This window comes from Neopsephotus bourkii, unplaced genomic scaffold, assembly GCF_033783945.1.
Source record: "Neopsephotus bourkii isolate Nb327-2 ecotype Australia unplaced genomic scaffold, CSIRO-AGI_Nbou_v1 NB_284, whole genome shotgun sequence".
Taxonomy (NCBI): Eukaryota; Metazoa; Chordata; class Aves; order Psittaciformes; family Psittacidae; genus Neopsephotus; species Neopsephotus bourkii.
The window spans coordinates 590,169-602,905 of record NW_026900793.1 but is presented as its reverse complement, the minus strand read 5'-3'; the positions used below and the strand labels follow the sequence as shown (position 1 = coordinate 602,905).

Sequence of the window (12,737 nt, the reverse complement as noted above, 5' to 3'; positions counted from 1 at the left end):
CCGAGGTGCCTCCTGGGGCCATTCCCCGAGGGAATGCTTGTTCCCCATGCTGACGTACCTGTGTGCCAGGGAGCAGCGCGTGCTGGTAGAGGGAGAACCTGTCCTTGCCGGCCTCCTCGGCAGTGGGGCTGATGGGCTTGGGGTCCGAGAGGGAGCGCTGCATGGTCTTGATGGGTCGCGGCAGCGTCTGCTGGCGCGGGGACAGGTCGGTCGTGAAGTGCTTCTGCGGGGGGACGTGAGCCTTGTTCAGCCGCTCACTGGTGGCGAAGGAGGACTCCAGGAGGCGATGGGGGGACAAGGGAGAGACGGGCGAGTAGAGGACCTGAGGAGAGCGGGGCGGCTGGCGGGTCACCAGCTGGGAGAGGGACTCGGCCGGCAGATGGGACTGGTAGCCAATTTCCAGGGGATCGGGTTTCTTCTTCTCAAATTTGCCCAGGGTCTGCTGCCGGATGGCGTGGGGGTCCAGGGGGCCTGTGCTCACCATCTGAATGTTGCTGGAGTAGGGCGGGATGGTGGTGGGCACCGTCAGCTGCGGCACCACGATGCCGGGCTGGGGGGCTGGCTCCGGCTCCGTCTGACACGCCAGGCTCTCGCCACGCTGCGTCTTCTCCGGAGCGGAGATGTACTTGATGATCTCCACGCGGGGGTCATGGGTGGTGATGTGGATGGAGGGGGAGACGCGGAGGAGCTGGTCGGGCTCTGTCTGCACCGAGCAGTCGCTGATGGTCTGGATGCCCACGCTGGCCATGCCGCGGGCTGTACCCTCCGCCTTGCCCTCGGCACCAGCCTCCGTGTGCCGCGAGGGCCGTGAGCGGCGGCGGCGCACGGGCTGCTCCCACTCCCCGCTGTCCTCCTCGTCCGTCTGCACGCTGCAGTCGGTGCTGCGCCGCGCCCGCCGCCGCCGCGACAGCAGGTACCGCTCCTCGCTGTCCTCCTCGTCCGTCTGCACGCTGCTGTCCGCCGTCTTCCTCCCCGCAAAGGCTTCCCGCGAAGCCTCCTTCTCGTAGGCGTCCCGCAGCCGTGGCATCGAGTTCCTCTTCTTGATGCCCCGGCCAGGCTCCCAGGCATCCTCGGCTTGCAGCGACATGTCCGAGGCCGAGCTGCTGAGCGGGCGCTGTGGCGCGGGGTAGCGGGGCCCGGCAGGGCCATCCGGCGGCGCCTGGCTGGGTGGCGGCCACGCGTGCCCGTTGTGCTGCGGCAGACCCCGCGGCAGCTCGGCAGGCCCCTCGGCCGGGCGGGCACTGGGCTCGGCGGGCGCGGGGAATGCACTTTTCTGCCTCTTCTGCTCCTCGAGCTGCTGCTGCAGCTGGTGCTGGAGCTGGTGGATGTGCTCGAGCTGCAGGCGCTGCTGTGCGAGCTGCTCCCGCTGCAGCGCCAGCTGCGCGTGCCGCTCCTCCTGCTGCTGCTGCAGCACCTGCTGCTTGATGCACTGCAGCTCCTGCAGCTCCCGCTGCACCAGCAGCTGCTCCTTCTCCCGGTGCCGCTGCAGCTCCGCGCGCTCCCGCTCCAGCTCCTCCTGCAGCCGCAGCTGCCGCAGCTTCTCCAGCTCCACGCGCTCCCGCTCCAGCTGCAGCACGTGCTCCTGCTGCTTGCGCTGCCGCTCCTCCTCCCGCTCCCGCTCCTCCCGCTGCGCACCTCCATCCTGAGCTGCCTTGGCCGCCGGGGCTGCCTGCCCGCCCTCCTTGCTGGCCGCCGGTGCCGCTGGCCCCTCGGCACGGGGAGCAGCTCCCGCCGGCTCCGCTCTCTGCAAGCCACTGGTGGTGGGGACTTTGGGAGCGGGACTGGCACCCGCTGCCACCGGTGCTGTGCTGATGGGCTTGCCCAGGTACACGGGTGTCTCCATCAGCGAGGCTGCTGGGCCCGGCCGGCTCGGCGCTGGGTAGCGGTAGAGGCCCTGTGCTGCCAGTGGGACACGGGGGGTGACGACCGGCAGCCTGGCCAGGCTGGCCAGAGGCACGGCTGCCACACCGCCCGGGCCGTAGGGCCTGTAGAGCCCACGCAGCATGGGCCGCAGCACCGAGGCTGGCTGGGTGGTGATGGGCAGCGTGGAGGCGATGGGCGTGTTGATGGTGGAGTAGATCATCCCGTCGGCGGCCCGCACGGTGGCGGTGGAAGGGAACATCTGCCGGATGGCGCCCAGGCGGACGCCGGGGATGTTGTACTGTGCCAGGCTGCCGAAGCCCTGCCGCCCCTCGGGGAAGCTGGGGTTGTACATCCCGCTGGGTTTGGGGGGCACAGGGCCCTGCTGTGGAGCCGCCAGCCCGCCCGGTCCCCCTGGCCCGGCACCTTGGCCGTAGGGCATGAGGTCGGGGCCGTTGGCGTGCCGGCCGCCATACTGGTCCATGGAGTTGAGGGCCGCGCACATGCGGCTGATCTCCCGTGCCGTGGTGGCACTGTAGTGGGCCAGACTGGACTCCTGGAGGCTGGACAGGTCTGCCCGGGGCGAGAAGCGGTAGTCAGAGTAGATGTTGGAGGCTGAGCTGTACCTGCGCATGGGGAGCGGGCGGCCCAGCAGCTCCGCCGGCTGGCGGAGGTCGGAGAAGGAGCCATACTGCAGCCCCTGGCCCAGGTACCCCTCCTCGGCGAAGCCCACGCTGTAGGAGTGCTTCATGGTGCTGAGGTCCACGGCGGCATCACCCGCTGGGGAGGCGAAGGGCTGATCCCCCTTAGTGGGGTAGTAGCCCATCCCAATTTCGGAGAGGTTTGTGTCTGACATGGAGGAGTAGAGGCGGCCGAAGGCGCCGGTGGGGTAAAACTTCTGCTCCTCGTAGACTGGGGGTGCCGGTGCTGGCTGCTCCCGGAAGGGGAAGGTCTCCGGCAGCTCTGGCTCCCTGCTGCCATAGAGGGGCCCGCTGGCTTTCCGGCCAGGCGCTGCCGCCTCCCCAGCTTTCTTCTCTGGCATCTTGGAGGTGGGGTTGAAGGCGCCGGTGCAGCTGCCACCGAAGGGGAACTTGTAGACCACGTCACAGCAGGCAACCTGGCTCTCCGGCTTCATGCCCGTGAGGTCCAGAACATTGGCCGGCGGTTCCTCCTTCAGCACTTTGGTCACTGGGCCGCCTGCCGCCTCCTCCATCTGCACCATCATCACCTGGGACTTCTTACCACCCAGGGCAAGGTGGCTTTTTAGCTCCACCGGCACTGCCCGGTACAGCTCTGATCCCGGCTCTGGCAGGAAGGGCTGCTGGAGGCCACCGACATTCTGTGCTGCAGCGGGCTGTGTGATGAGCATGTCCTTCTTCACCACCTGTCCCGGCACACCGTACCTTGCAAACTTGGGCTGGGGGGCAGCGGAGGGCTCAGACTTGGCAACAGGCACCCCACTGGCTCTGACAGCAGCCGTCTGGACGCCCTGCTCCACCTGCTTCACCTGTGCCAAGCACACTGGGCTCCCGGTCCCCTGCCCGAAGTCCACCCGGCTCTGGAAGGGGTCTCCGTAGACCACAGGCTGCTTGGGCTGCGAGAGGAGCATGGGGGAGGCGATGGCCAGGCTGGCAGTGCTGGCTGCCGCGATGATGGCGTGGGGCTGCTCCTGTGCGTTGAGGTTGATGATCAGGGGCTGGATGGCTGTGGACTGCCGGCTCGGGATGTGGTCCAAGGTCAGGCAGTACTTCCTGGCCTCTGTGGCCAAGGAGGTGAGATCCATGCCTTGGTCTGTTATGATGATGGGGGCAGACTTCAGCGCGGTCCGTAAGTCCACGGCGTTAGTGCTCGGCACCTTGGGCCCTGGCTCGACCCGGGATGTGCCGGGGATGGAGGAGATGCGGCAGAGGGAGATGTTTTCTGCAGGGAGTGCTCCCCAGCCGTACAGCCCCGTGATGCCATCAGCAGCTGAAGTCACAGCGGGTGCCTTCTGGGTGTGCTCCTTCACCGGCTGTACCCTGATGTAGGCAGTCAGCGGCTGCTCCGTCTCTGGTGCCTGGCTGTAGCCGTGTGCCGGCAGCTGCCGGCTCGGCCTGGTGGGCGAGGAGGTGGGAGATGTGGAGGAGCCGGAGCTGGTTGGCTTAGTCTGGCTGGCTGCGTCAGCCGCCAGCGGGATCAGCATGAAGGGAGCATCCTGCGAGGAGGGCTGCCGCGCCAGGCGTGGGGAGCCCGCCCGGTGGGGTGTCTGCGTCCCCTGGGCTACCATGGGGGAAGAGGCGGCGGGGCCGGCGGTGGGACCCTCGTAGGGCAGGAGGGGGCTCTGCGTCTGCGTGGAGAACTCTGCCGTGGCCTTTGTGGTGCGGGTGGGACTCTGCGTGGGGGAGGTGGGTGACAGGGGAGGGCTGGAGCTCTTGTAGAAGGTGTACGCCTTCGGTGGCAGGGGCTTGCTGTCGCTCGCAGCCGGGAGCTTCTCCCTGGCCGTCTGCACGCTGATCTCCACCACTGCCTTGCTTCTGCTGATGTCCTCTGTCTGCGAGCCGTAGCTGACAGTGCTCTTCACTGGGCTGTAGCTTCTGCTGGGCGTGGATGGAGCCTCCGGAGCTGGGGAGCTGTAGGTGCGCAGCGCACTCCCAGGGCTGCCTGCTGCCGTTGTCACCGTGCTAGCACCTTTGCTGTAGGCGTAAGGAGTGGGAGCAGCCTTGAACGCTGGGCTGGGAGCTGCCGGGGTGCCCTGGAGCTTGGCTGGGTCTTGGCCCTCTTTTGCAAAATGCTGGGTGACGCGGACATCGGGAATGGCCTTGGCTGTGCTGCTGTCAGAGGTGGCAAAAGAGACGGGAGCGGAGAGCTGCGTGGGGCTGGTGCCAGGGGTGAGCGGACCACCATTCTGCTTCATCAGGTCAGCGTAGGCACTCTCGGCATGGAGGAAGTGCTTCTCCTGGTACGCCTCCTCCTGCCCCTTTGCCTTCTCTCCCTGCTCAAGGGACAGGTCGAAGGAGGAGGACCGGTGCATCCTGGAGATGCTCTGTGAGGTCTGTAGGATCTCCTCATACACCCCTCCTGCCTTCTCACTTGGATAGCTGGGCTGGGAGGGCTGTGCGGGGCCACCATCGTATCGGTACTCCTCCGTGTACTGGTAATCGAAGCTGTTCTTCTGGCCCTCGGTGCCGTGGTAGCTGACCTGCTGGTAGGTGCTGCCGTAGGAAACCGCTGGCTGAGCCTGCTGGACCTGCTGCTTCTGCATCATCTCTGCCTTCCTCATCATCTCCTCATAGGCTTCCTCAGCGCTCTTGAGGGGCTTGCTGGCAGGCTGGCTGGGGCCGCTCTCCCCCTTCTCCGTCGGGGAGTACAGTGACATGAAGGTGGGCAGGTTGTACTCGCTGCCCGACTTGTACAGCTTGGAGGTCACTGCGTCAAAGCTCTCAGCCTCTGAGTCGATGGAGGGTGAGTACTCAGAACAGGAGGAGCGGTGCAGCTCCTCCATCTCCGCCGCCTGCCGCAGCTCCTCAGTGGGGGAGGCATCCTCGATGGGGGAGAGGTTGCTGGGGGGGGTTTTGGAGCGCTCTCTCCTCCGCTGGGCCCTCAGCTCTTCCTTGTCGCGCTTGGTCTTGCGTGCCGTGCTCCGGATGCGCTGCTGCTCCACCTCCCGCATCTTCTCCTGCTCCCGCAGCAGCTCTTCTTCCTCCCGCAGCTCCTCCTCCTCGGATGAGTCCTCAATGGTGGGCAGCAAGGGACCATGTGAGCGGTGGCGAGCCTTTCTCTGCTGCTTCACCTCCTCCAGGCGCTGCCGACGGCTGGGGCTGCTGTCACTGTCCTCCTCCAGGGAGGAGATGGAGGTGGGCGAAGTGCCCGAGGTGTAGCTGGGTGTCGTGGCTGGCAGGGTGGAGGAGTACTCGCCCCGGGAGCGCTCTTCGGGGGAGCCCGTCAGGCTCTCCATCTCCAGCTCAGGCTCCCGGTCCAGGCTGGCATCCGCCTCCTGCCCCATCTCCATCTCCCGCCCGTAGCCAGTTGTGCTGTTCAGCTCGATGGTCTTGAAGCGCCGCAGCCCGCCCTGTGCCGTGCTCAGGTCATCACCCTCTGATGTCTCCACCTCCTTTCTCTCCTCATACAGGCTGCTGGCACCGTGTGGCAGGCGCCGCTTGGCCGGCTCTTTGCCCTTCTCTGCCTCGGCCTTCTGCCCAGCTTTGGGGACGCTGTACTTGGTGCGCCCATAGCCTTCCTCCTCCTGCTCTTCGAGGTTGTCCTCCTCTGCGCTCATCTCCAGGATCTGCCTCCGCATGAACTCCTCATCGCTCACGTCAGCCTCATGGCCCTTGGGCCTGGGAGGTACCGGGGAGAAGCCCCCCTCGCTGCTGTCCTCCACGTAGTCGTGCCGCAGCTTGCTGCCGAACTCATCCGACGACTCCGCGCTCTCCCGCCGCTCCCGCTGGTTCTCCCACTCCAGCGAGTCCTCATCCTCCTCCAGGATGTCCTCCAGCTCCTCATCCGAGTCGAAGGCTTCGGGGGTGATGGAGAGGTACCGTGGCCGCTGCCGCTGCCGCTGCTCCTCCCGCGGCTCCGCGCTGCTCTTGCCGCGCTCAGTGGGCTCCGGCGGTGCACCCCGGCCCTCCAGGAGGGGCCGCATGCTGCTCTCCAGCTTGGTGAGCTCGGAGGGGCTGGGGGGGCTCTGCCCGGCCAGCCCGGTGCTGCTCAGCTTCTCCTCCTCCTGCTGCACCAGGCCTGTGATCTCGCTCTGCGAGCTGGAGATGCCATCGGAGGAGTATCCGGTGTCGCTCAGGCTCTGGGGGCTGCGGGACAGGTCCGGGGGGTAAGGCTTGCTCCCATCCTGTTGGCAAGAGACAGCACAGCATCAGACCCAGGCAGCTGTGGGGCTGCTGCCCTGCTAACCCCAAACCCTCTTCTTGGAAGCATGCAGAAAGTCTGGGCAGCATAACGGCTGGGGGCCACCCAGTGTCACCCCTATCAGCAGCGTGTTGCAAGCAGGGCATAGCACAGCAAATGTCTCCAGCAGCAAAGGCACTGTGGGACCCATAAATACGTTTAAGACACTGGGCTCCATCAGTAGCATCTGTCCCCAGCAACAAACACAAGACATCTGTCTAATGGCAATACTGACAGCTTTCACTGCCCATCACTTAGAGAGCCAGTGAGGGAATGCGTCTATGTGGAGGGAGCAGCCCTTGTACCCCAGTGCCTGGCCAGGCTGGTGTGATGGCACTGAAAGGACCAGTGGCAGCCATAAGGAACAGCCACCTTCTAAAGGATGTTGAGTTCCCTGACTGACAGCCCTGTAAAAGCAGCCTTCAGAGGCACGGGGCCCCCAGGATCTTCATTAGATACCAGCAGAAATAAACAGACCCTTCTAATTGACATTACAATTAGGCAGCGCAGGGGCCAAACCTCCAAGCCATGGGGAAAGTGCCATCATCAGGCCCAGCCCCAGTGCTCCCAGCAGGGCCCATCACCCCACAGAGGCTCCATGGGCTTTATTTGAGAAGCCTCTTCCTTGGGAGCTGCATGATGTCATGGGGGGCAGCCGTGATCCCTCACCTCCAGGGTGGTGGGATCCCCTTCCCACGGGGGGCTGTGCTGCTGGGAGAAAACAGTCCCAATGCAGCCAAATGTTTCCCCAAATTTTGTTGAATTTAGAAGAAGAAGTGGGATGAGGAGCTTGAGAAACGCTCTCTGCTGCAACACGAAACGCTCTGAAACAAGTTTTCTGTTAAAAAATAAATTCAACTGCCCTCACATTATTTTAAACAAACCCAAAGGCTGATGAGGACCTGGATTATGCCCAAATCGATGTATTCCTAATAAAAAGAAGGCAAAACCAGCATGCTGCTATATAGCCCATGAAGTTTCTAAGTGGTTTGGAAATGCTGAGACGGCAGTGTTTTGAGCTCACTGCTTCCCAAAAGGCCATTTCCTGAGGCAAATGGCCTCAGTGGCACGGTTTCTGCTCTGACTTGGAATAAACCAGTGGTGGAATCACTGTCCCTGGAAGTGCTCAACACCCGTGTGGCCGAGGCCCTCAGTGCCATGGGTCAGTGCTGGGGTAATGGTTAAACTTGATGGTCTTAAAGGTCTTTGCCAGCCTGGCTTATTCAATGATTCTGAGCACGGCCACTGGCAGAGGCAGGACTCAGACCCGGGCAGGATGTGGTCCCTGGGGATGCTGGAACCACATGCACCCTAAGAGCTCACCTCCTGCTCCTTGGCCCGTGGTGCCTCGGTGGGTGCCCGGCTCTCTTTGCTCTCCACCTCCGGTTTGGGGGTCACGCTCTTCCCCTTCGGTGCCGTGCTCTCAGGAGCTCGGGGGGGCTCCGGCGCAGCTTTAGGCAGCGGCTTCTCCTCTGCTGGTGCCGGGGGCTTCTTCTCCGCCGGGGCAGGGCTGGGGGCCCTGCTCTGCTCGCCAGCCCGGAGGCTCTTGGCAGGCGAAGGCTGGCGCTCGGGGGGCGCAGCCGGCTCGCTGGGGGCCGGCACAGTTGCTCGCTGCTGCTGCTGGCTGGCGGCTGGCGGCTGGTGCCGGGGGGAGCCGGGGGCAGGCTGCTTCGGGGCAGGCAGTGGCATTGGGGCAGGGTCGCCCAGGCTGCCCTCCAGCAGCCGCTGAGTTTGGCAGTTCAAACACAGCCACTCGTTCTTCTGCAAAACAGAGAGAGGCAAAGCTCGGCTCACTGATGGGACACACGGACTGCGCGCACCCACACCGAGCCATCACCTTCAGAGAGGCCAGAGCCACAACACCAGCACGAGCTGCCGAGGGGCATGGGGTGTTGCAGCTGTACCCTACAAACCATCTAGAAGAGACTGACCACTGAGCTTACACCTACCCCTACCCTCATTCAGACCCCAGCGATGTTCAGACAGTGGCTGTGACACAGGGATTTCACCCTCTCCCCCACCACACTTCAGCATCACCAGCTCTTTTCATCTCCAGTCTTGCTGGCATTTCGGTTTTAAGTGAAATTAAACAGTAAAGACAGACTGCTACCGCTACTTAACACTTCTCAGGCTCCACACAGCTTCTCTCTTGCTCTAATTTGTTTTTCCTTGATACAACAAAGGTTTAACAGCATAATCATAATACTTCAGGATTTTTTTTTTCCCCCTAGATTATAAAAATAAAAAATACTGGGTACACAAGTAGGTAAAAATTTCCCAAAGATATTACCTGAAGTACCCACTGTGCAGGAAAAGAACAAGACAATCTTGTCTAGTGAAATTCTCAGCAAGAGCTGGCGTTTTATGGCCTGGAAAAAGCAGCTTGCAAGCAGGGCTGTGAGTGGCAGAGAGCCCATGGGGCTATGGCAGGGGCTCTGCATTAAGAGATCAGAAGCACTTTCACCCCATGTGTCGCCCAGGGGCTATTTTTACCCAACCAGGAATGTCCAGGAATAGGAGCCTGACATTTCCTTCCCTTCTGATGCTTCATCAACTTAAACATTTTCAGGTTTTGCTGCTAAAAGCCCAATATGCTCCAAGTCCTTTGCCCAGCCTCCTCCTTTGCTGATCCATTGCTTCCAAAGCTGGGGCATGGCTGGCCCCAGGGAGGTAGTCTTGGTCTTCAGCTGGACCAGCCTGGGGCAGAGGCTGCAAGCCAGCTGTGTCTCCTGGGGCCACAGAGGCCATGGTGTCCATGTAGAAGATGAGGTTCCCCAACATGGCCTCAAGGACATGGGCTCAAGCTGTGGCAGGGCAGGATCAGATTGGATACTAGGGGAAGTTTCTTTACCAAAAGGGCTGTGAAGCACTGTGACAGGCTGCCCAGGGAGGGGACTCATCACCATCCTGGAGGCACTGAGAATATGCACAGACATGGTTTAGTGGTGGAACTGGTAGTGCTGAGTTAAGGGTTGGACTCCAGGATCTTAAGGGTCTTTTCCAACCTAAATGATTCCGTGACTCTAGGACTCTAACAACCATACCTACAGCATGGCAGCAGTGCAGTGGGCTTGGTACCTGCATCCCTCACCCAGGAGTCCCCACGGACAGTGAGATGCTGGAGATGCTTCACAGCGGGTGGTGGCCGGGAGCAGGGCTCCCTATGGACACTTGGGGAACACAAGTGGCTCACCCAGTGATCTGGACCGGGAGCAGCCATCCAGCCCATGCTCTCCAGGCTTCTTCTGCAGGGAAGGGGCAGGCATGCAGCATCCTCCCTCCACCACCCCGCAGCAGCCCCTGCTCTTCACACAGACATCTTAAGAGTACATTAGGGCTTCGGAGGGCCATAAAAAATTGCCTTTCAGCATGGTAATATTTAATTACTGCTTAATCAAAGAGGAAGTCTAATTAAGGGGCAAGTGCAGCCTATTGTATCCTAATGATTGCATTTGTCTTCTTTTATTTCAGAACTGGGTCTCATCCCTGTGCCTCTAAATCAGGTCTCCTCGCCCTGCTCCGCTGTGTAATTATTGCAGAGTGCAGGAGATGTGATTGCGTGTCACAGATTGAATCCCTGCCTCATGGAAATACACGGCCTTTCATTTTTCTTTCAGGAATCCCATTTTCCTTCCTCAGAGCTCCTTCCTCGATGCTAACAGCTCCTGCCCATCTCTCTCTGCCACATCATCATGCCAGCTCCCAGCCTGATCCTCAAGGAACCAGACAGCAGCCTGCTTTGAGCTAGCCAGCCTGCCCCATCCAGGCCCTTAATACACCCCCTGAATGGGGCATTGCCCATGGTCATGTTGTCCCACCCTGCCAGCCTGTGTGCTCACGGGATGGGCACAACTGCTTTTGCCTTTCCAGGGCAAAATTCAGTCCAAGGATGACCATTGAAAGCCAATGCTGGGCATCAAGTGGCAAGTGTGGATGCTGAGTACCCATCAGGTTTCATCCATCTCTTGTGCCCATGGAGAGACAGGAGTCACACACATTCTGGCCAGTGCCCTGGTGGGACAGCCCTCCACAATGTGCAGCCTCCTAGAGCAGCACACTCCTTTTGTCTGAGTTTTCCTGGGTACAGACGTCCAAGCTTTGCAAGAGCAGAGGTTCAGGGTGACATCAGGAAAAGCCCCTTTCCTGAGGCCGTGCTGCACTCCAGGACAGTCTCCATGGGGCTTCCACCCTTGGAGGTGTTCAAGACGTTGCTAGATCAAGTCCCTCACGTTGGTGGCTGCCCTGCTCTGTGGGGGTGGCTGGGCTGGAGACACCACATTCCCCCACCAACACCTTCCTGAGTCCATGCAGGCAAGGGACACCATCACGGTGCAAGGCAGGTGTCAGTGGTGAGGACCTACTGGTGTCATCTCATAAGGACAAGGCTTCGAGGTCCTGCAAGATGGCACTGCTTCATGCCATGGGGATCTGATGGCTCCACAGATTGGCTGAGCATCCTCCCTTCAGGCTGCTCCCTGCTGTGGCTCTGCAGCCATTGCTCTCAGCGGCTGCCCCACTTGGAGCAGCTCACCCTGCTGTCCTGCTCTCACAGACGTGCCAGCTCGACTCCCCATGGGACCGCACCAGGATGCAGGTAAGGGAATGATCTCTGGTGAAACCAGCCCTGCCAGAAAGATTGTGGAGCTCTGCTCTGAAACACCCCGTGCCTGAAGAGCAAGCAGAGAGGTGCTGGCCAAGCCCTGGGAGATGCCCAAGATGACAGCCTGGCACCTACTGAGCTTGCATTTTCTCTTCCTGCCTTTTCTTTTAGCATCCCTGGGGTCTCCCATGCCAGAGATACCCTGCACCCTGCATTAATCTGAGCCCCTATGGAAAATCACCCTGGTTACAGCCTCGGATGGCAGAAAACCAGGGTATACTGGATTTTCCCAGTGTCCCACAGGACATACCCAGGCCTCAGCAGCAGCCAGCGCCGCACGGAGCCCTGTGTAGACTGTGAGCACAGACTGTGCTGCAGCAGCCAGCACAGCATCTGCCATCGCATCCCTGCACTCGCTGCAGTGAGTATCTCCAGCAGCAGGAGATGCCCGGCTCCGACACATGCCCGCTGCAGCAGTGGGAAGATGAAGGCAAGAAAAGCTGCCCCTGCCCAGCAGGAACACCTCAGCCCAACCTCTCCAGGCTCTCAGCCCCTGTCTTTAAGAGACCTCTGCAGCCCCACCAGCACCGGCACTGACACCCATCAAGCTTCTGGATGCTAAAACCCAGGGGCTCATGAAGATGCTGCATTTGAGGCACCCCATGGCCACATTCTGCCACTGACAGATGGAATCACAGAATCCCAGACTGGTTTTTGTTGGAAGGGACCTTAAAGCTCCTCCAGCTCCAACCCCTGCCATGGGCAGGGACCCCTTCCACTGGAGCAGCTTGCTCCAAGCCCCTGTGTCCAACCTGGCCTTGAGCACTGCCAGGGATGGGGCAGCCACAGCTTCTCTGGGCACCCTGTGCCAGCGCCTCAGCACCCTCACAGGGAAGAGCTTCTGCCTAAGATCTAACCTAAACCTCCCCTGTTTAAGTTTTAACCTATTACCCCTTGTCCTATCACTACAGTCCCTGATGAAGATAACACATGAAGATAACCAATCCCTCTCCTGTGCTCCTGCAGTGTTACCAGCACTGTGTTTAGCTATCCTGCAGCACCTCTGCTTCCTCCCCGACAGGCTGACTCTGAAGCAGTTCCCCATACGTATCACTTGGCCACAGACATTCCAGCTAACACAGCCAAAGGGATTAAGCTGCCCCTGAGAAAATGCAAACATCTGACGACCGTCTGATTTGCTAACAGCTTGTAAATCCCCCTCGAGATTAACCAGATCCCATGAAGATAATCATAATTAGGCTGTATTTAGTGCTTTGCATGGCCAAACCGTTGGGTGCCTGGCCAGCCAGGGTGCCCCTCGCCAGGGTGGTAAGTGGGTAAGGAGCTTACAGCAAGACATGGCACACCTGTCTGAGTGTCTGTGCTTAAGGATGCTGGA

General features: G+C 61.1%; 2 protein-coding genes across 5 annotated transcripts in view; both read right to left on the bottom strand.

Annotated features, from left to right (window-relative positions):
- BSN (bassoon presynaptic cytomatrix protein) overlaps positions 1–12,737 on the bottom strand; it is a 94,493-nt gene that overhangs the window by 7,381 nt on the left and 74,375 nt on the right. For all 4 annotated transcript variants that reach the window (XR_009724513.1, XR_009724515.1, XR_009724516.1 and 1 more), the window contains 2 exons: positions 8,062–8,499; positions 59–6,682 (listed from right to left, as the gene is read on the bottom strand). Coding sequence is in view for 1 of the 4 variants with exons in the window: in XM_061346934.1 (XP_061202918.1) it covers positions 59–6,682; positions 8,062–8,499 (7,062 nt within the window). In the remaining 3 variants the exon portion in view is untranslated. The remainder of the gene's footprint in view (positions 1–58; positions 6,683–8,061; positions 8,500–12,737) is intronic.
- Positions 1–12,737, bottom strand: part of LOC133208801 (acylamino-acid-releasing enzyme-like) — a 40,911-nt gene that overhangs the window by 17,774 nt on the left and 10,400 nt on the right. The gene's annotated exons all lie outside the window — the stretch shown is intronic.